The following is a 21,893-nucleotide window of genomic DNA, read 5'->3' on the forward strand; positions in this document are numbered from 1 at the left end:
TCAAAACCCGAAACACATTATGAATATTCATCCCATGACACTGTGGTTACTGGCTTTGCTTCCAATAATACTTGACAGGTTCATTTCCTTCATGTTTTCTTTCTTTAATATAGAGCGTTTGATTTATTTCCTAATCAATGTGAACTTGCTAGGACAGCTAAAAGCATGTGTTTTTGCAACTTTCCAACATGCAGCAAAAGGCAAAGACAAAGTTTTTATTAATTTGGTAATATATTTTCTTTTCTTATTTTTTCCTCATAACTCAGCTTGGAAACCAGAAAATAACTGCCAATGTGATGGAGGTAAATGCTTCACAGACACACAGACAAACAGCAACAGAAGTTTCTTCACTGCCTCCTCCTTCCGTGGTACCAGTTAACAGAGCCTCTTTCTCACCAGACAGTGGCACCCACCTAGCATCATTTATTTTGCCAACACTTGATGATTTTTTGCCTTCACGCTTTTATAAAACCACGGCCCTTTCACATTTTTCATATAAATACCCTTTCCTAGCTCCTGAAAATACTGTCCACAGGAACGAAGCAGCCTCTGTAATTACACACTCTGCCATGAGTGAGTACTCCTCTCGCACAGTGAGTGAGTCTTCCACGGCAATGCTAGATGAGTTGCAGGCTTGTAACTATGATACTACTGACCGTTCTGAGACACCTTCCCCAACCTTGAGCCAGATGTCTGCTGTGTCAGATGGCACCACCTTAACCACCACTGCTGCCACTTCTCATGTAATTATCCTTCCTTTTTCCTCCATTTTGTTCAAACAGGTTTCCAAAGGGGAAAAGAACTAATACTTGACTGTTATCCATTTACTCCTATGAATGTGGTGTTAGTTGTTTGTTCAGTTTCTACTTAATGTGGTAATACAGTGTACTACATTTTATTTTCAAATAACAGATGCAGTAAAGCCGCCCAAATGTTCTATTTGTCCTGCAACTTTAGTTTCAAGTAATATATAGTGGAGAGTTTGTTTACAGCAAATGGCCAATTTCTCTCTTATCACTCAGTCCAAATGTGTTAAAGGAAATCAGACTGTGGAATTTAGGCTGATCTACTTTAAAATGTTTAATTAGTGGCCATACAAAAAGAATGCAAAGATTGAATTTTGAGAGGGGCTGAAAACCAGCTATTGGCTATCATTGAGATACATGATCTAAGTACTAATATACCTCATAGATTCATATTAATATGGTTGATGAGAATATTTAACACAACCTTGTTTCCCCAGCCATGATCCCTGACTGCATGAAGGTGTTTCTGTTTTATCTCCTCTAACTGACAGTTCCCTTTCTTAAGCACTGTTATTTTTCAGGAATGAACTGTATAAATAATCTTAGATTTGGCTCCTAGGAATTCTGTTATTTTCAGGGCTGTGATTTCTCTGGATAACACAAGGAAAATAATCAAGCCTAAATACATATGCATGTATATACCATGTACAGAATATGTATATTTATATATGAATAGGTAAGAAAAAAGGTATAGAATTTGGGTCAAATTCTGCTCACTTCACCCATATAAGTACATCCATTCACTTCAGGGGTGGCACATGTGAGTCAGAATTGGTCCCATATTTCAAATAAAAGGTCACTGAATTACAAAACTGTAAATATCCTTTGTGAGGGGTTCTCTGGTGTCATGATAATAAGCTGAGACCAAAGTTCTACTAGGTCAAAAGTTGCCATATTTCTAAGTTTGACCAAAGATTTTTTGTTTTTATTATTTACATGTGAAAACAACAGCAAATTATAACTTAATATAAATGTAAATTTAAAATTAAAACAATGTCATTTTAAGAATGGTTGTATGAAACATAAGAGTTTTAAGGCATTGGAACTACAAATCTGTGTACTGACACCAACCTGGAAGCAAAGATTAGGCATTCAATGTAAAATAAATTATTTTCTGGCCAGTCTCTGCTCATGGAGATCTGTGATCTGTCAGCCACTTCCACCCTTAGCCACAGTCATCCTTGTTAACATGAATCCAGATAGCTGTCTGCTTTTTAGTGCCATCTGTCCCTTTAACTGCCAACAAAAATTACTTGTCCTGAAGGAGGAACTTCCTTCTGAAGGACATGAAGAACCACCAGTCCGGGAGCCTCACATGGAGTATAGGCTGCTGCAAGGAGCTTTCTTCTGAAATGATGCAGAGCCACTGCTTCTGTTACCAATCTTTTCTCCTTCGCACCTCTTCACGTGCTGAAGAGGTCTAGACAATTACTAGTGGTTCTAGCAGCTGAAAGTTGATAGGGAAGTGAAGTTTCCAGCAGTGGTGCACACTCTAACCTGATCAGGAGTGGCTGCTTTTCTTTTGTGAAGGAGAGGATCACTCAAGGAACGGCAGGGACCGGATGGTCTTGCACTAACCAATAGTTTACAAAAAGTTGCAGCTCTGTGACATCTGCTGTGTCCAGTCCTATGTTCAGCATTTACTCAATGTTGCCACAAAATGATCTCTGAGAAACCACACTTATGTCCTGCTCTGCATGTAGTAAAAGCCGGTGATCTCTCGAACACCACTGTGCGCTGCTGTTGGCAAAGCAGACATTAATGCTGACCACTGTATATCTTACTTGAACTTCTTCTCAGTAAGTCTAAGGTGGTCAGTGTTATGAAGTCCACATAACAGATACCACACGGATACCATGCCATATTTGCTATCCAAAGTACAGTGAAAAACTATAGTACCTCAGACACCAGAGAGCAGTTCCTGTTGATTGATTGGCTATTTAATTATGACCAAATGTTTATAGAGAATTTCTTGCTTTATTAATAACTATTCTTAGCCTATTTTGCTGATCATTATCAAAGATGATTTATTTAAATGTGAACCATTCCTCACTTACCCACAGCCTATCTTCATCAGCTATATGAACTTGCAGCAAACACAATGCTAAATTAGAACTATGGCTTTAGCCACCAATTTATGTCTGGAACACTGAAGCAAGAGCTGAGTTGTAAAGCAAAGTTCTTGTCTGCATGCACGTATTTGGAGATGTCGTAAAAGTAATTCAGAAAACAACTGGAAAATAGGGCTGTTCTGAGAGAGAACTGAAGCCAGCTGCTCCTCCGTAAGCTAAGACTTCAATGCAGGTGCCTGGCCCAAGGGTGAAGAGATCAGCCTTCTGCCTGTCACCTGATAGAGAGGTTCCTACGTATACAAACATTTTAACTCCCAAACAACAGAAATAGAAAGCCCATGGGGATTCCAAGTGTAGTATAACTGGGCAAAGTGTGAACCAAGAGAAAGTGAGAAAAGGCACAATGTTAAGACATGGATTCTAGTGGAGCTCAGCTACCTCTGTATTTTGGTGGTTTTCTCTGCCTTTTTCATACTTCTAAAAGAAAAATATACGTGATAACAAAACCCTCGAAAATTACTAGCAGTGCACAAAAACTTGATTTGAAAGAGAGATGATGGTGCGTAACAGAACTCAGGGCTGGGCCCTAAATTACAAGCTTTATATCATCAGAAAAAGCATCATTAGTTACTCAGTGAGTCTCATGGCAGGGCACTGTTCACTGGCAATTTCTCAGAACTAGCTTTAAAAAAAAAAAAAGAACAAGTCCTCTCCTGGGTATAGGTATGAGTATGGTATCAGGCACTGAAGGCTAATCACACTGGTGGTATTCACACTGCTTAAAGGGAAATTCCTTTATTCACTGACAAATAGTTCTAGCTGATGGGTGTAAGCAGATATTAATATTCTGAAAGATTTCCAGCATTAAAGGACAATGTATTCAGTCTCCTGCTCTTGGAATGTATACTTCAGAACACGTATTTCCAATGAGCCTGCTCTCCTGCTGGTGTTTCAGCCTGCTCTGTATGAGGCTGGCAAGGATGGAAATCACACCATCCTTCCAGCATGTACAAGCCCATCCACAGTGTCCTGGCTGTCCAGCTTTTGCTGAATCAAATGCATAAAGCTAGTGGGACTCCAACATACTAAACAGATGGCCAAGCTACCTGAGCTGGCGTTGAGTTATTTGCAAAGATATTGGAGGCTGGTTGCTCCAAAGCCTGACATCCTCATTCATAATGGGATGGAAACCACCATATGTTTTCCGTATGTGAATGCTTTTTCATGTCGAAAATATCCAGCAGGCTCATTTACCTCTCTGTGGTGGTCCAGGTTTCCGAGCCATATGAAAGAACAGAAGCCAGTGCACAGCTTAGTCAAATACACAGCTTAGTCAAAGATGGTATGTGGTGTGGAATAGAGCTTGCACAACACTCTTAGTCTTGCTGATTTGGTGTTCCATGTTACTAAGGAAGGCAGTTGCCTTGCTGACATGAGTGCAAGCTGCAGCTCGCATCCTGTGTCAGCCCTGGGGTGCTGCAGCTGGCATCCTTGGCAGCTGGGGGATGGGGGAGGAGAGGGGAGATCAAGGCCAGCCATGTGAGTGCCTGCATCCCCACAGCAACTCATGGAGGAGGGCAGGGCAGCTGTGCAGGTACAGAGCAGGCTTGCTCCTGCATGGCTCCCCACCCCTCATGGGATGCTGTGGGGATGTGGGCTCTCACATAACTGGCCCTGCCCAGCCTTAGCCTCCTCTCTGCTCCCTGCTTCCCAGTAGCCCATGGGGCTGTCAGGAGCAGGTCTTCTCAAAGAAGTAGTTGCATTTGCCTCTGGAAGGCTACGTCTACACTAGCCAAAAACTTTGAAATGGCCATGTGAATGGCCATTTCAAAGTTTACTAATGAAGCGCTGAAATACATATCCAGCGCCTCATTAGCATGCGGGCGGACGCGGCACTTCGAAATCGACGCGGCTCTCCACCGCGTGGCTCACCCAGACAGTGCTCCTTTTTGAAAGGAACCCGGCTACTTCGAAGTCCCCTTATTCCTATGAGCAGATGGGAATAAGGGGACTTCGAAGTAGCCGGGGGCCTTTCGAGAAGGAGCCCTGTTCGGACGAGCCACGCGGCAGTGAGCTGCGTCAATTTCGAAGTGCCACAGCTGCCCACATGCTAATGAGGCGCTGGATATGTATTTCAGCGCTTCATCAGTAAACTTCGAAATGGCCATTTGAATGCCATTTCAAGGTTTTTGACTAGTGTAGGCACGGCTGAAGAGCTGTAACGGGTCATTTTGATTTTTGGAGAAAGGAAGGTACCTTGCATCCAATGGGCCTCAGCTGAAAATATCCTGCCCCTAGATCCTGAATATTTTCCCTCATCAATTCCAGCTCTCATGTTCTATGGCCAGAAGTAGTTTTGGAGGGTTTTATCAAGGAAGATGGCTCTACAGTAGCTCAGGTGTAGAATCTTAAATTGAACGTGAAGTTCTATCGAGAGCCAGTGCATGACATGAAGGCCAGTGTGAAATGCTATTGCTCAGCTGTCCCATCCAGGGTTGAGCTATAACATGCTGGGTCCTTGGACATTTTTGACAGCATTTCTGTAAACTTGTGAAGTCCTATATTCCAGTAACAGCAAGAAGTCCTTTTGCACCTTATAAACTAACAGATATTTTGGAGCATACGCTTTCGTGGGCAAAGACCTGCTTTCCAGTGACCATTTTCAGGTTCTTTTTAAAACAATGTCATGCATGTGATACTAGAATATTCAGTAGTCATCTCAGGCAGTTAGAGTCTGACAACTTACAACAAAGGGGCAGCCACCCTAACTGATCACTTGCATGTGTAAACGCCTGATGTGCATGACTAAATGTGATAGTTGTGAGTTCAAATTAACTATGCACACACAGGCACCGGCATTTCAATATTCTGACAATCAGACCTTTGGGTTACTTCACCCATTTTAAAAGGATTTAGAACCAAACAGATCTTCAATTAATGAAGCTTTTTAGAAAAAAATCTTTTAAAATGATTGTTCCTGTGTTTCTAAAGGAACAAATCAGAGCAGGGACGTTTTAATGGACAGTTTGGCACAACTTAAACTTCAATTACCTCCTCAATTCACCTGTAAAAGATATCCATACGATATAATGCTCTGATGACATCTATTTGTGAGGTAGATCGTCTTTTCCTTACGCAACTGCAATTCCTATTGAGATTGTACAAGAGATGGAGCTGTGAGTTGTAAAAATTACTCATCCTAGAAATACCCATTACTTAAACTACAGGAGAAAGTAAAGCCTATCACTTCTTATATCATAGAGAGACTATAACCACATGTCATTTTTTAAGAGTCTAGCAGTAATATGCATTCTTTTTTAAAACTGAGGCTTCTTGTTCCTTGCTTTTCTGCTTCATGCACTTACCTTCACATTTCACAGTCACAGCTTTCAACAGCAGTGTAACACACATCCATGTTTCTTTAATTGTTCTCCATTATACAAAACTGCGCAGAGGAAGTTTACAATGCTTATAATTTTGTTTAGATTTTTTAAATAATCGTACTTAAAAAGAGGCATAAAAATTGCAGCTCTGCCTTCTTTTTAAAATGAAATTAATGGTTAGATATTTAAAATGGATTTATCATCTCAGATTATCCACTCTATAGTATTTGTAGAACTCCCCAAGCTGAGATCTAAAGCCACATGGCAGAAAAGAGAGGGGAGAAAAAGGACACATTCCCTTACAGAAATCATCTGAGACCAGAGCTCAAGTGGTTTGTAATGTCAACAGAAATTGTTTACAAGATGCATGGATGCACCATATTTTGCCATAGTATACATTACACCCAAGCACGTCACAGCTGCCCATGTGCCAGTTTGCAAAGAAGTTTCAGTTCTCTGTCTCCTTCCCATTTCAATCTGCACACACAGTCCAATTCCATTAATGTCAAAGGGAGCTAAATCTGCAGGAGAATATGTCTCTTAAAAGTGAGTGGTCTAAGGCAGCCTTTGTCACATAATGATAGTCAGTTTCATTTTATATTGGTGCCAGATTCGTGCATTTATGTTCTCTGCAGCTCATCCTGCTGCCTTGGCCATGGTTCTCCTGTCCCCGTCCGATGAATCTGGCATGCTTCAGATGCAGACTTTTATAAGGACAAAAGGGGAGGCAGAAATGCCTGAGTAGCACATTGCACTCCTCCTGTGATAAGTTTTGTATTTCAGTGAATTATGATCCATGCCAGCTAAGTACCCAATGTCTGCACATTGTCATGTGGGTGACAGTCCTGCATCACCCTTTGTTTGGGATGGTATTGTTTGTACTTTAATGGGATATTCTTTTGTTTCTCTCAGGCCCAGATAACAGTGAATGGGAACTCTGGCACTGTTACTAGTCCAATGAGTCACTTTCAAAGACCTTTTTCCCCTTCTTCAGCATACTCTCCACCAGCTTCACTCAATTCAAATGTCATGCAGCATGGCAGGAGGATGGGTAAGCCTATCACAGAATGTTTACTTAATACATTATGCAATGCGTACTAATTAGTATGGTCAGGATACCAAACAGATACGGAGATGCTGCATAAATAAAAAAGGTATTTTCTATTCGTATACCTGAGGAAGATTATAAACTAGAATACAATTAATTGTTAGACAAAATAGCATTGCTAAAATAGCTTTACAACAAAGTCATAGTACTTTAAAGTAAGCTTCTTATACTCATGGGAATGACCTCTTGCAATAATTCCACCAGTTATACTGAGAGGTGAAATCATATATTAGAAGTGCATGACTCTCAGATACTCCTAAATGTGGATCCCCTTAGGTGTCCCGTACCCTCATTAAGGCAGTAGGGTCCAGTTTTGTATGGTGCTCAGTTAATGCAAGTTGAGGGAACAATAGCTTCAGTGGAAGTCATCTCCTCTGACATTGTGAGGTCCTGAGATCTTCAAAGCTTAAAGCAGCACCAAATAAATTTTCTTTTGTATTTTGTACAGAGTATGGTAAGTGATATCTTACAAATGTATAAGGACAAGGTCTCTGCTCCATGAAATTTAGCCTACAATTATTTCTGTTTATAAAAAAGCAACTTTATTACCAAAATTAACGTCTATCCATTCATCTTTGTATGTGCAATCATGTGGGTGTTCCAGTTTTTTCATCAGTATTTAAATATTAAGAATCTGTGTGTGCAAAAACATATGAATGTCCATAATGGATTTGTTCCTGTGTTACACAGTAGGTCAGATTAGATGATCAAAATGGTTCCTTCTCACTCTAAAATCCAAGGATTCTACAAATGCTGTATCATCTGTATAAGAAATGGGAGTGAAAACTGAATATCTGCACAATGCAAATACAAGGCTCATTTAAAAACACCTGATGCCTAATATGGACATTTGAGTACTTATTAATTATGCCCCAGAAATTGTCTCTAAGTGGTCCTTTCTGAACATATCTAAGAGCATTATCTTAGAATTTCAGGTTCCAGGGTGGTTCTGAGTTTGGCCATTGTTCCGTAAGCCTCAGATGTCACATTTCTGAGATGCCCAAAGATCCCTTTGATGCTAGCAGATTGGGCCCTGCCAGGAGCATAATATTGCATTTCAAAAGTATTTTCTAAATTTAACCTCATATCCACATATTCAGACATTTGACACACAGAGGAACATCTCACCAGGTATTTGTAGTACTGGATTTTTACAGACTTTCATATTAAACAACTGACAGTGTCGCATTATATGCAAATTCTTTCCAATAGCAATAAATAAATAAAAAAGGTGAGAGAAAATATTCACATTGGACTTGGAGCCCCAAATCATCAGTCTCCGTTGCTGTGTTATGTCACAACTCTTCTAGTAAAACAATAGACTGTAACACCTATTAGGTTGGAGGGAAATCATAGCCTGAAACTCCTAGTTTCAGCCATCCTGCAACAGAAAGGTGTGGGTAGTACATTACCAGCTGTTGCAAACCATGCTTGGATAGTCATAGTTGCCAACTAATTAGCCACTAAAATTTGTTGCCTGAAAGACTAGAAGATCTTTCTTACTGTGATTCTTCTGTATGCAAGGTTACACTTAAGCACATCCCCTTAAGTACAGGGCTTCATATATTATGTCCCGGTATCTTAACATTGTGTATTTTTGTTGATGACTTGGTGTGAATTACAGAATTAGGCAATAGTTGTTAGTATTAATTTCAATAATTAAAAGATGAGTTAGTGAGGGAGTTGCAAAATTAGCATCCTCAGCACCAAAAACCATGAGCAACCTGACATTTTTATCGCAGAGTTCTTGCTGTGCACATGGTATATTATTCATATAAAGCTACATAAATGTCCAAATGTAAATTTAGGGATGAAAAGTATTTGTGAAAAAACATAATTAATTTATGTTCCAAAGCTGATCACTTGAAAGCACGGTACCTGAGTAACTTGCCCACAGCATGAGCAAGTAGATCCAACCTAAGTATTGAAAATTTCCCTGGAATGTTTGAATAGGTTCATTGCTACACGTATAGAATGGAAATTTTTTTCAAGTCTGCCTTGATTCTGGGAGCAGAAGCATTCTTATGACCCCAAAGCACTAATTCTTTAATTATTTAATTATTATTAAGGATGGCAATGTGGCAAGTTTAGTTTACAGAAAACAGTGTTGGTTCCACTAGCCTCACTAAGATTTTGTTTGTCTGTGTCGGTTTTCCCTCAGCCAGCCCTTAAAAGCAGGGAACCAAATTTTGTTTTCAAGTGTTGTAAAGGTTTTTTAAGTCTGTCTAAACTGAGAAATTCTGAGCTCAGTGCAGATTAATAGAATAATTCCCATAGGAGTAACTCCTGGGGTAGAATATTTTGCAGCAGAAATCCTGCTAAACCCAGCTGCTCAGGCTAGTAGGATAATCAGATATTCTGAATAGATGTGGTTATTAAATTTCCTTTAATGTTTGTATAGCATTTTAAAAGTGTAAAGTTTGCAAAAAGTGCAAAGCATGATTACTCTGTCATTGTGCAACACTCTGTCATTTTCTTTTTACAGACTCCACAGAGACATACTCACAGTATATTCAGTCTTTTGGCAGTAGCACCCCTCCCAGCACAATACCGATCTGTAGATCTTCAGAGGAAGAGAAGAAAGTCACAGTCATTAGAGCACCACATTATGCTGGGATTGGCCCGGTAGATGAGTCTGGAATCCCAACAGCAATTAGAACGGTAGGAAATGCTGGGGAATGTGTGTTTTTGTGTGTGTGAGAGAGAGAGAGAATTTAGACAATGAATTGATTGTTGGTAATGGGATTTTCACATTCTTCTAGTCTTATATAATGTGAAATAGAGTGTGTGTAATCACAGGACTCATGAATATAATACTGTCTGCTGTGGGAAGCATAACAGGGTAACTCCATAGTTCTAGTTTTAATTACAAATCGTCAATACTGCAGTTTTCTTTCTTGTTTCCATTATTTTTTCTGCCTTTTGGGTGTTGTGCTGTAATTTTTTTTACTGGCTGTCTTGTCATTCTACATGTGCAGAGTTTGCTCATTTTGCCTTTAGCAAATAAACCTCCGGAGCCTTTTTTCCCATGGGTACTGCATAGAAATTGACAGACTTGTTCCAATAATAATTCATTTGACTATTCCAATAAAATGCATCATAGAGCCAACGTCGTATGTTAAAATAAGCAAAGGGGAAACACTCTCATCATGATTAGCCCAGCATGGGTGATTTGTCACTGGTCTCTGCTTGAGCAGTCCCAGGATGTCAGTTAACAGAGTTTTGTTTTACTGTGCTGAACCATTCTTTCCATGCTGCTGTCAAGACCGCCCCTTCTGGCTGGTCCAAACAGTAGCAATGAGTCTACGAAGGAGCTGTTCTTTGGCTTTCCTGGCTGGAGGAGAGGTCTTGTGCTAGACGGAGAGGGAGTAAGACGAGTGGAAGCCAGGATGAAAGCAGCAGAGTCCTTGCAGGTGAAATTTTTGTGAGGAACAAGGGTGTAGCAGCTGTTGGATATACTTTGCCTGCCAACACCGACATATGGGATGGTGTAATTGTCAGGAACTGCTTCACTGGATTGAAAAATTAGGGTGAAAACAGGAATTGATGGAGAAAAGCATTAGGAAAAATTGCAGAATAAGTGGTAAGACGGGGATATTTTAGTATGTGTCTGGTGGTATGGGGGGACTCTCTCTAGCAATCCTTGCTTTCCTTTACTTTAATTTCAGCATATATTCAAGTCATACAATAGAAAGTGTTTTAAAACTGAGGGCCCTCACTGGAATGAAGCTATAGCTTCCCCTCCCTGCCAAGCAGATGCCCCTGCCTATTGTGTAGGAAGTTATTGTTTTGTTACACTTCTTTAAGCATAGAAGATTGAATCCGTAGGGTGGATATTAATTCTGTAAGAGTATAGCTGAAATCCCCCAAGTGCATTTAATGGGGCTGGCAAGCAGCCAATAGTGTATCTACCTTCCAGATCCAATAGTCTCTGTTTCTCAGATTTTCCTCTGAAAGTCGTGTGGCATTTGGATTTTTTTTCCCAGTTTGGGATTGCTTTCTTTTCAGCCCTGTGCTGCCGCATCAAAACTTTATACAGACTGTAATATTAAAGCTATGTAAATGAGTCTCACAACCAGAAGAAATTAAAAGTTACAGTCTGCTAGGAATATTTGTGAGTGCGTGTGTCTCCACTTCCCCTACTTCCCACAGGACTCAACTGGAAGGGAGGTGCAGTTCTCACAGTACTGATCTCAGCATGCACTTTAAATGAACTGCAGGGGATTTGTAGACCTGAGCACAGGCCAGCAGTGAGAGAAGGAAGGTGGTGTTAGTGTCAGCAAACATACTGCATGATCCCATCCCTCGGAAATGTAGCACCATCCAGGAACATAGAGAAGTGCCCCAGCAGCATTTTCAGTGAACAAAGGAAAACAGAAGTATAACACTCATTCTGTTTCCAAGGGTTATTGAGTACCCAAATATCCAGCATGCCCTTGAGTCTTCTCTTGGAGCTATGTGAGTGTTTCAGTTTAGCTCATCTCAGCAGTAAAATGAAGGTTTCATTTACTGCTTTGTAGGAAAAAGACAGGTGCCTGCAGAGTGCAATAAACAGGAGTTCCACGGAGGTAGATAACATTAAAGAAGTCTGCCCCAGCACAGATGGCTCATGAAGCTGACATGGTTTGATGTGCGTCTGGGTCTGTTTCCATGGCTAACAGTACACAAGGGAGTTGTGTGACTAGCATTGCATCCAATCACCTTTGACTCCCTTAACCCTATGGTGAGAAGTTGACCAATAAAATGTGATAGCTCATCTACCTTATCTCTCTAATCCTATGGATCAGGTATCCATTTTGCAGCTCGGTAAACCTGAGGTTATCCTTCAGTGTCAGTTTGACCCCACAGCCTCCAGGATTATAATCAAACACCTTGCCCACTCAACCACTGCATCACATTATGGATGGCATACCTATTATGTACTTAGACACTGGGCTATATAGAGAGAGGCTTTCAAATGATGGTTAAGAAATAAATATTTTTACAGCATGTAGCTCTAATGATCTCCTCCCATTTTCCCATTGCTCCCCAAGTCCTCAAAGCCCAGTGTCGTCCTGACAAGAAGGGCTGGATGAAGCTGTCTCCAAAATCCATCCTTGATATTTCTGTCTCACAGACTGGAAACAGTCACTGCAATGCTCTTCTTACTCCCAGTACTTGAGCATGTTGCCTTAATAGAATTTCAGGCCCTGCCAAACCAGGAAGTACGGGAATAAGTCTGGGACTCAGACTCTTCCATGTTTGAGTACTGACCAAACTACCAGCATAGCCCCAGACACTTTGATGTGCCAGAGCAGGGGAAAAAAAAAAAAAACGAAAAAGGACTATTCATTGGAAGTGGATGATCAAGTTGTAACTCAGAAGAGTTTGGTCACATTGGCAGCTGTGCTTTCAATCCAGTTTGCAAATTGTTTAGCTAGTATCTATATTGTGTCTTTGCTAAGTGTTTGAATCTTCACAGAGATGAGGAAAAACAAGATAGATGGGAAACACTTTGAGCATTAGGTGACATCTACAATACCAAAAAAAGCCAAATTGAAATTGCAACTCCAGTTATGTTGTTCATGTAGCTGGAGTCAATGTACCGTAAGTAGAGTTATTGCAGAGTCTACACTGCAGGGGTTTGATTGACTTCCCTTGCTCTTTTGGGCTGGGGTAGAGTAAAAGGATTCACCCAAGACAGATCTGCAGTCAATTTGGCAGAGCTTCATTAGACCTGCTAAATCAATCCCCAGTGGATCAATCTCAGAACATCAATCCTCCTGGTAGTGTAGATGTAGCCTTAGATGTGTTGTTGCAGAACTTTTTTTCTGGTGTCTCTATAAAGTATGAATATTCAGGCATAAGTATTTACAAATAATGTAATTTTCCTAGGTTAGTAAGCAAAGAGAACTTTTAAATCAAGTAGTAAGTTAATAAGGCTATTTTCCTAAATATATAATATATGTGCAGTACCCAACTGAAACTACAAGCAGAAATTAAAGTGATATGGGCTGAATCTCTCTGACTCCAGCACTCTCGTCTGACAATATCCATGGCCCGGTATGATTTTAGTTAGCTGGATAACCACTTATCATGAGTGGGGCCAAATTTCTCATGGTTCCATAAAGTTTGTTAACAGCCACCAGTTCTGGCTCTCTCTTCTGTGCTGTTATTTAGCTCTCATTTACTCCTAAATGTCTTCTATGAGCCCAGAGGTGTTGAAGTGTTGGTAATGTGCTAGACAATATTGACCTCCTGTGGTTCAGCAAATTCTCTGGTTCAGCATGAGTCAAGTCCCAATGGTGCCAGACTGGAGAGGTTCAACCTGTACTGTACAAGGCATCACTAGGTTTAAATATAACCAAGAAAAAGCAGTAACAAAAATGTAGTGTAATTGAACATTATTAACCACAGTATCCAAAATATTTGTTTCACAGTGAACCATCAAATTATTGCGTGTAAATAACAAAATGCAGTCTGACTAGATTTCTTTTCCTTATGCAATGATGTAACGTTCTGGGTAGAATTGGTTTTCTTTATGGATTTTACTCCCTGGTGATTAGGAAACTTCCTAGCACAAGTTCTCAGGGATGATGCATGGGTTCCACAAGGGGTTTCACGGTGCTGCTTCCAGTGAGTGCAGGGCAGTCCTGCCCCTTCCATGAAGCAGCGCAGCCTAAGAGCAGCATGAACTTGAGCACCTCGCACAGCTCTTGCTCAGCACTGCTCCATGGGCAGAAAGAGCCCACCAATACACTCACTGAAAGGGGCAAAGTAGGAGAGGAGCAGAAGCGGAGCAAGAGTAGGATTGGGAGGAGCCTGGGGCAGAGTGAGTGTAGGGGGGGACAGATGCCTTATGTTTCCCCAGAGTTTTCTTTTCAGTTACTACTGAAAACCCTGTTTATTTATGGGTTGTGTCATATGTGAAATAGACTATGGGGCAAAGTGGGGAAAAAAGCTCCACTGTGGATCATAAATACCTGTTTTAATTGTGCACTTTCTGATGGATTGTTTTATGATGCTGAAAATTATTACAGTCTCCCAACTATTATTTGTAAATTTTTCTTCTGTCCTTTTACTGTCTTATCCCTGATTATTCATTCAAATATAATAACTGTCTCACTACTTAATTGCAATAAATATAGTCCATATGAGTCAGTGTGGTACTTAAAATGACCACATGCCTGGGCGAATGTGGATAATATCCAGTGTAATTAATGGCTTGTGCAGTGAGTTTACGTAAATTGAAGTGTGTGTGTATATAATGGTGCTTTTTTTAATAGACGAAGAGGAGCCAGCTCCCCACTGTGGGGCTGTCAGGAAATCCTGTCCCTCGCAGCTGAGGTTCTCATGGCTGCGGCTGCTGATGGGGCCAGCAGGAGCTCCAGCCCTGTTGAGGCCTCTGGCTCTCAGCCCCATGGCAGCCTCCTGGCCCCTGCCAGCAATGGGAATGCTGGCAGGGAGGTGCTGCTATGCAGTGCCATCACATACCACCACAAAAAAAGCTGTTTGTGTGTGTGTAGAGAGAGAGTTGATTTATCCCTCCTCGACTCATTTAATATTGTAGAACCTTAAAATATAGTGTGCAGAATTTTTAATTTTTTGGCATGAAATGTCTGAAGAGTAAATGATTTAGCTTAACTTATGAACAAGTCATTGGACTCCTGCTATCAACATCTTCTTTCTTGCACTGGACCAAAAATAATTTTCCAAATTAGTTTGAATAGGGAACAGTGAAAATCTGTGGGAATTAAGGCAACAGCATTACCATTTATCCTTTTGGTTTTGTCCTCACAGTTTTCTAGAGAATGAAGGTGCTAGATGTTCTCAGGCTTGACTCCCTTGCTGTCAAAATACTACTATAGAATCATGACTTTCATTTATTTTGGTAACTTATTTCAAAATACCTGTTACCAATATATCTGTAACAATACAGACATACACACAATTTCCCCTAGGAGTACAGACTTAAAGAAACCCTTATGACAACCCAGTTCTTATTTTTCTGCTACTACTCTCCCAGAACCCACCTGGGGGGGACCCCAGCCAATATACCTAAATCCTCTCCTGCCCTAGAGCCCAGCCAGGTGACCATCCTAGCTGAGATACCCTCATCATCTTCTTCTCTAAAGCCTAGCTGCAGCCCCTCTCTTGCTCAGACACCCATTCCCCTTTACCCCCAGAGCCCAGGGATCCAGAGAGAGAAACTTCCTGATGTTCAGTCCTAGGTTTGCACAGTTTCCTGTGTGCGCCACCTTCTCCTTCTCCTGGGGCATGCTGTGAATTGCAGCTGGTAGGAACCTGTTAGTTCCCTCTCCCTCTCCCAGCAATGTCTTCTCTGTAGAAGCTGGGCTCAGCAGAGTCCAGTGGAAAAATAGCCCCTCGTGGTGACTTGCAGTACTTCAGCCCATTGGCAGCAGGGTATCCTTCACACACAGCGTTGCTTTCTGCAAAATTCTGTTTTGCACAGTGGCGCAGAATTACTCCAGGAGTATAAATTGTTTCCCAGAGTCTTCCAAGAACAAAGATCTATGGGAATTAATGTTAATAAGATGTTAATTAATTAATTAATGTTAATTAATCCCTGAGAGTTGGCCCTTGGTGGGGGGGCAGAAGGGCGGCTAAGAGCAGCTCTTCCTTTAGTTTGCCTGAATCTCAGACTACATAAACTTCCTGGGCTTAGAGGTGGGGCAGATGACACTGTAGTTTAAGTTCAATTCCTCTCCCTCCAGCAAGTTCAATTGGTCCGTTGGATGCAGTGGTATCGTAAGTCATACAATTACGGTTTTGTGAAACCTGTATTTTTTGGTCACAAAAAGTCTTGAAGACAACCTTTGTGATAGGGAGCTGCTTCTGTCCAGTTTACCTTCAATGATAGCTCTTCAAAGTGAAGTTTTAGGAGTTAACCATACAGAAGAGTTACATGTAAGGCAGCGGTTCCCAACCTGGAATCTGCGAGGGTATTTCAGGGTGTCCATGAAAAAAAAATAAAAGATAAATAAAAATAAGTTTTAAATAAACTGCAAAATTACAATCAGTTATTATGTTAAAATTAAATATCTTCCAATAACATTATTAATTGATCTCCAAAAATCTACGTTGTGGTTTCCTTTTTCATTTAATGATATGTACATAGTGGCTAAAATTGTCTTTGATGTCCACAAACAGTTCGGAGGTGCAATTGGATGTCCTCGCTAATGAAAAGGTTGGAAACCACTAACATAAGGTAATGACTGTAGCAGGGAGCATTTAAAGCAACAAAAAAGTACCTCTTTTACCATAGGTAAGCAAATTGCTGTTTAAAATGTTTCAAAGTGACCTAGAAAAGATGGTGAACAGTGAAGTGATAAAATATTCTGATGTCCAAATTAGTTAGGTTAAGTTGTACTAGAGAAGAATTTGGGGAACTTCAGAGGATGAATGAGAATCAGCAACATGATCATAGATAAAATTCAACAGCAGCAACTGCTAGATATGTTTTGAATTTTTTGGTAGATATTGTGAGGCTCTAAATTAATTATGACCACTTTTCTAACAAGAGGTGCTTCACTGCAGACTGTAGTGGTCACCAAAAACAAACAAAAAATGTTAGGCTGTATAAAGAACAGTGTGATGTGTTTATCGCAGAGATCCCTGGAGACTGTCACTTGATATACTAACAAAACAGAAGTCATGTAGCACTTTGAAGACTAACAAAATAATTTATTAGGTAATGAGCTTTCGTGGGACAGACCCACTTCTTCAGATCTATAGCATTTCTAATCCAGACTCAATTATATAGTACAGAGGTCCCAAAAAATTGCAATAAAAACTGACAAATCAAATACATGGAACTGAAAAAGAGGGTTGAGGGCTAGGGAATGTTAAGTGTTTTGCCTGAGATAATTACGAATATCAAAGGAAGGGAAGCAGTCTTTGTAATGCATGAGATCATTGTGTCAAATTTGAGTATGAACGCCAGTTCACAAATCTCCCGATGTAATCTGCTTTTAAAGTCTCTTTGTTGTAGGATGCATATTCTCAAGTCTTTTGAAGAAAGGCCCACTCCATTGAAATGCTCGCTGACAGGCTTATATGTATTGAGATTTCTAATGTCTGCTCTCTGTCCATTCATTCTTTGGTGAAGTGTTTACCCAGTTTGTCCCATGTACATAGTAGAGGGGACACGTGTACTAGCACATGATGACACATATAACATTGGTTGAGGTGCAGGAGAATGAGCCCCTGATCTTGTAATTAGTGTGGTTAGGTCCAGTGATGGTCTCTCTAGAATAAACATGTGGAAAAAGTTGGCAACTGGGTTTGTTGCAAGGAAAAGTTCCAAGATTAGTATAATTGTGGTATCGCCTGTGGTTGCTAGTAAGACTCTTCACTAGATTAGGAGTTTGTCTACAGGAGAGAATGCGCCTGTCCACTGAGCCTAATTTCCTATGTTCCTGGGTGCTCCCTTTACTCTGTCTTTCTGAGCCAGGCCACCAGCCTTCTCTAGTATTAACTCAGAGATGGGGTCACAGCCCCATGCAAAGTAAAACAGACAGCTGAGCTCTTGGAAGGCTCATTTAAAGAGACTTGCCTCCATTCCCAGGTGCACAGCCCCAAGGGAACCTGAAACCTAGATAAATCCTTCTTATTCTGTATAAAGTCTTAACAGGGCAAGCTCATATTGTCCACCCTCTTTCTTATGTGAAGAGAGCACAGCTGCTTCCTGCCACCAACCCCAGTAAAACTGGGTTTATTAATAAACAAAAGTGATTTTATTAAGTATAAAATTGGGATTAAAGTGGTTGCAAGTAATAACACACAGCAAAGTAAGTTACTCGGCAAAATAAAACGCAACACACCAGCTAAGCCTAATATACTAAGAAATTGGTTACAATGAATATCTCACCTTCAGGTATTCAAATAAGCTTCTTTCACAGACTGGACAGCCTCCGAGTATGGGTGTGATTTCTTCCCTCTTTCAATCTTAGATGTTTAAAGCAATAATCTTGGGTGGAAGCAGGTGTGTCCTGATGTCTGGTTACTGTCTACCTTCTACCTTTGTATAGATTGTGTCAAAGGCATGAATCTTTGGTGTTCAGTTTAAATGTTTTTTGTTTCAGTGTAAAAGTACTATGTCCAAGATGGGTCCCAGCATCAGGTGATTTAAAAACATGTCCTTGTAGAGGCTCTGAGCCACTCCTACTGGCTGGTTCATAGGAGAAACAAATCAATTTACAGATCATTGTGCGTATGAGTGAGCCATCAAGTTTCTGAAATACCCTTAATGGCCCTCAATTAGCATGTCTATATCAGTAAAACAGGTTTATACTTCAGATTTCAATATATAGGAAATATACATGTACAAAAAAGGAAAATTATATTTGGTAGATTACAGCTTTTCAAATTATACCTTACATGGAGTATTTTGCATAAAACATTATCTAGTTCTGTATATGCATTTTCATAATAATATTTCCATATGGAATATGGATAGCCCTGTGACAAAAAGGGTAGAAGGAAATCTTAAAAAACATTATTTTGCTTTTATATGTACCAGTGATAGGAAAGCTTGCAGCTGTACAGGGAATGAGAAGCACAAGTATAATAACATTTGAATGAGAGTGTGTGGGAGGATGAATCAAGAGCTGACCACAATGGGCCATATCCATCCCTATTGAATTTCAGTGGAATTACAGCATAAGGATGAATTTGATCTAAAATGTCACCACTGAGCTTTTTGTTTCTTTAGCTAATTTTTGTAATTGATGCTGTATTTTTTTAGACAGTTGACCGTCCGAAGGATTGGTATAAGACAATGTTCAAGCAAATCCATATGGTTCACAAGCCTGGTAAATATATGATTTTATATCTGTTATATAACTTTTATTGGCATTAAGAAATTAACTTGCTCTGCGTTTTGATACCTTGCTCTCTGATAATACTAAGCTTATCATCATTAAGTTGTAAATATTGAATAAAGCCCAATGGGCATATTACAAGCAAAGTCAGTGTACTAAATCTTATTACCAGCAAAAGAGTACAGTAAACTCTTTCATATCTGGCATTCTATTATCTGGAACTCTCAAATAACCAGCATTTTCACCATAACTAAATTGTAGTTGCATTTTCCATAAGTGCAGTATAGGGAAAGTAAATACAAATAAACACAGCAAATACAGTTGTAGTTTACAGAGTACAATACTATTGTTAGTAAATACAGTACTCCGCAGACATTTTAGTTTATTTCTTAATATCTAATATTGTTTTTCTTTAGTGTTATGCATTGCTAGATATACCTCTCTACTACCCAGAATATTTGAATATCCGGCAACCTCCCAGTCCTGGGGCTGCTGAATCTGAAAGAATTGGCTGTATATACTTTTCTGATGGGCTTATTTTTTGCACTAGCAAAAATAAGAGAGAAAAGACTGTCTTATTATATGCAGCACCAGAAATCCGTGAGATGTTCTGAGCAGCAAGGACGTTTGCATGGACCCATCTTCAGGCTGAGTGACCAGGACTTGGCTGGCAATTGCTACTGTTCTCACTTCTGCTACAGAGCTCACGTGTGCTAGAACAACGAAGCTACCAAATGAGGTTTCCTGCCTCTCCGTTTAAACTATTTATTTTCCTCTCTCCTCCTATTACATTTTAAATACCTTATTTTTGAAGAAAAGGTGCTTCTGAAATATGATTTGTCTTTATTAATCACCATATTTTTGCTTCTTTTCCCTTTCATCCAAGGATGTCAAGGCAGTTTACACCGATAACTGCTTCATTACACATCATGAGGGAGGGAGTTGATACTATTCCAGTTTTACTGGTGGGGAAGTTGATTTGCTTATGGTCACATATGACATCAGCGACAGAACCAAGAATGGAAAAACACCACAATGATGTCCCCACAGTCACCTGCTCTAGCCACTGGACAACATTGCCCAGTGTAAAAAGTTGTTTTTCATAATAGGAATGATACCTTATTGTGCTCTAATAAGAGCAAATCTGACAGGAGACAGAATGCCTGTGTGGGGCTGCGGGGTGAGGGGTATGGCTGAATAACAAAAAATGACTTGGAATGAAGCAGTAATTGTGCAATCTGGGTCTCATGGCAACAAGAGGCCATTCAGAATGGGGTGGTAAAAGTAGCCCATGATAAGTGGAAAGATGGGGTCCGGAAAACGTGTACACAAGGGGTAAGAGCTGATTACCTACTAATCTTCTGTATTTGCAAAGATAAAGCTGCTTGCAGTCATTATATTGACAGGCATTGCACTACGTTAATATATATGTTTCTTGTTTTAGATGATGGCACAGACATGTATAATGCTGCATATGCATATAACACTGGTAGGAATTATTCCTTCACTACTCTTGTTATTGTCAGCAAGCACCTAGGGTAGCTAACCACTCGGGGCTGCTCTTATGAAGTTTGTATAAGATGCTTCTATTTTGTCATCTTGTGAAGTTTTTCTACTGGGATTGGCATAATTTAATGCTTAAAAAGTAATATATTATTCCTGTAAGAGAGAAATTTCAAACCTTTTAGAAGATAGGAGTCATCGGCAGTAATATTTAACCAAAACAAAACTCCCTGTAGTGTGAATGAGAGATACACTCACAAAGTAGTGCAGGTTATACTTTTAACAATTCTGTAATTTAAGTCTTCATGTTGCTTTCAGTGGGGCTCCCATGCTCATATTTTGTGTGTTATCAAGAACATGTGTGTACATCCAAGGTTCATGACCCAAATGGACACTTGGGAGCTTAGTCAAGACATTTGACAGAGTAATTGCACACAGTTCTACTTATGTAAAGAGGCTGTGATATACAAACACAAAATGCAATCATTAAAAAGAATAAAAAAGTGTGTCTTTCTTTATCCTGAGCCTATGACACCAGTAACAGGGGAGGGCAGGACAGTTCTGGGGGACTAATGGTAACATCCAGTGGGCTGCAGTTAACTACCAGGAGCTGCACTGCAAATATAATCTCCCCCAGCTGGTAATTAATTCCCATGAAATGTCCTAAACCTTTGGGGGTGGCAGGTAGGACGGGAAATAATAGATCTATAATAAGTATTTGAATATGTACACGTTACACACCATCGTGTTTCTAAATCTTACAAGGTTTTGATGTCCCAGTTTGCTACATGAGAGTTTAGTTACTTTATTAAGATGCATATTGTCTGCTTCTCTGTTCTGTTTTACTTTTAGGTAGTTACAGCCCATCCCTCCATGCTCAGCCACATCCTGCTGCAAAGACACAGACATACAGACCATTATCTAAAAGCATTTCTGACAGTGGAACTGATGCCTTTAAGGTCTCCTCCCCAATACCTCCTCCACATGAACCGCCTCCAGTCCCACTGCTTCGTCCAAGGGAGAGGTCTACACCTGAAAAGTAAGCAGATTTACTGGGGATTACCATAGGACATACAACTACAACATTGCAATCAACAAATAAAATTAGTGGATCTAGAAGTAATGTGTGAGATAATTGGGTTTTGGGAGAACCACATGGGCTGTGGCTACACTACAAAATAAGAACATAAGAACAGCCA

General features: G+C 40.2%; 1 protein-coding gene across 27 annotated transcripts in view; it reads left to right on the forward strand.

The window, feature by feature from the left end:
- Window positions 1-21,893, forward strand: part of SORBS2 (sorbin and SH3 domain containing 2) — a 238,661-nt gene that overhangs the window by 134,095 nt on the left and 82,673 nt on the right. For 12 of the 27 annotated variants that reach the window (XM_074992898.1, XM_074992900.1, XM_074992905.1 and 9 more), the window contains 6 exons: window positions 267-743; window positions 7,174-7,312; window positions 9,855-10,030; window positions 19,116-19,182; window positions 20,636-20,680; window positions 21,547-21,733. In XM_074992898.1, coding sequence (XP_074848999.1) covers window positions 267-743; window positions 7,174-7,312; window positions 9,855-10,030; window positions 19,116-19,182; window positions 20,636-20,680; window positions 21,547-21,733 — 1,091 coding nt within the window. The remainder of the gene's footprint in view (window positions 1-266; window positions 744-7,173; window positions 7,313-9,854; window positions 10,031-19,115; window positions 19,183-20,635; window positions 20,681-21,546; window positions 21,734-21,893) is intronic. The other 15 variants (XM_074992908.1, XM_074992925.1, XM_074992921.1 and 12 more) reach the window with 3 other exon arrangements.

Source organism: Carettochelys insculpta, chromosome 4 (assembly GCF_033958435.1).
Source record: "Carettochelys insculpta isolate YL-2023 chromosome 4, ASM3395843v1, whole genome shotgun sequence".
Classification (NCBI taxonomy): domain Eukaryota; kingdom Metazoa; phylum Chordata; order Testudines; family Carettochelyidae; genus Carettochelys; species Carettochelys insculpta.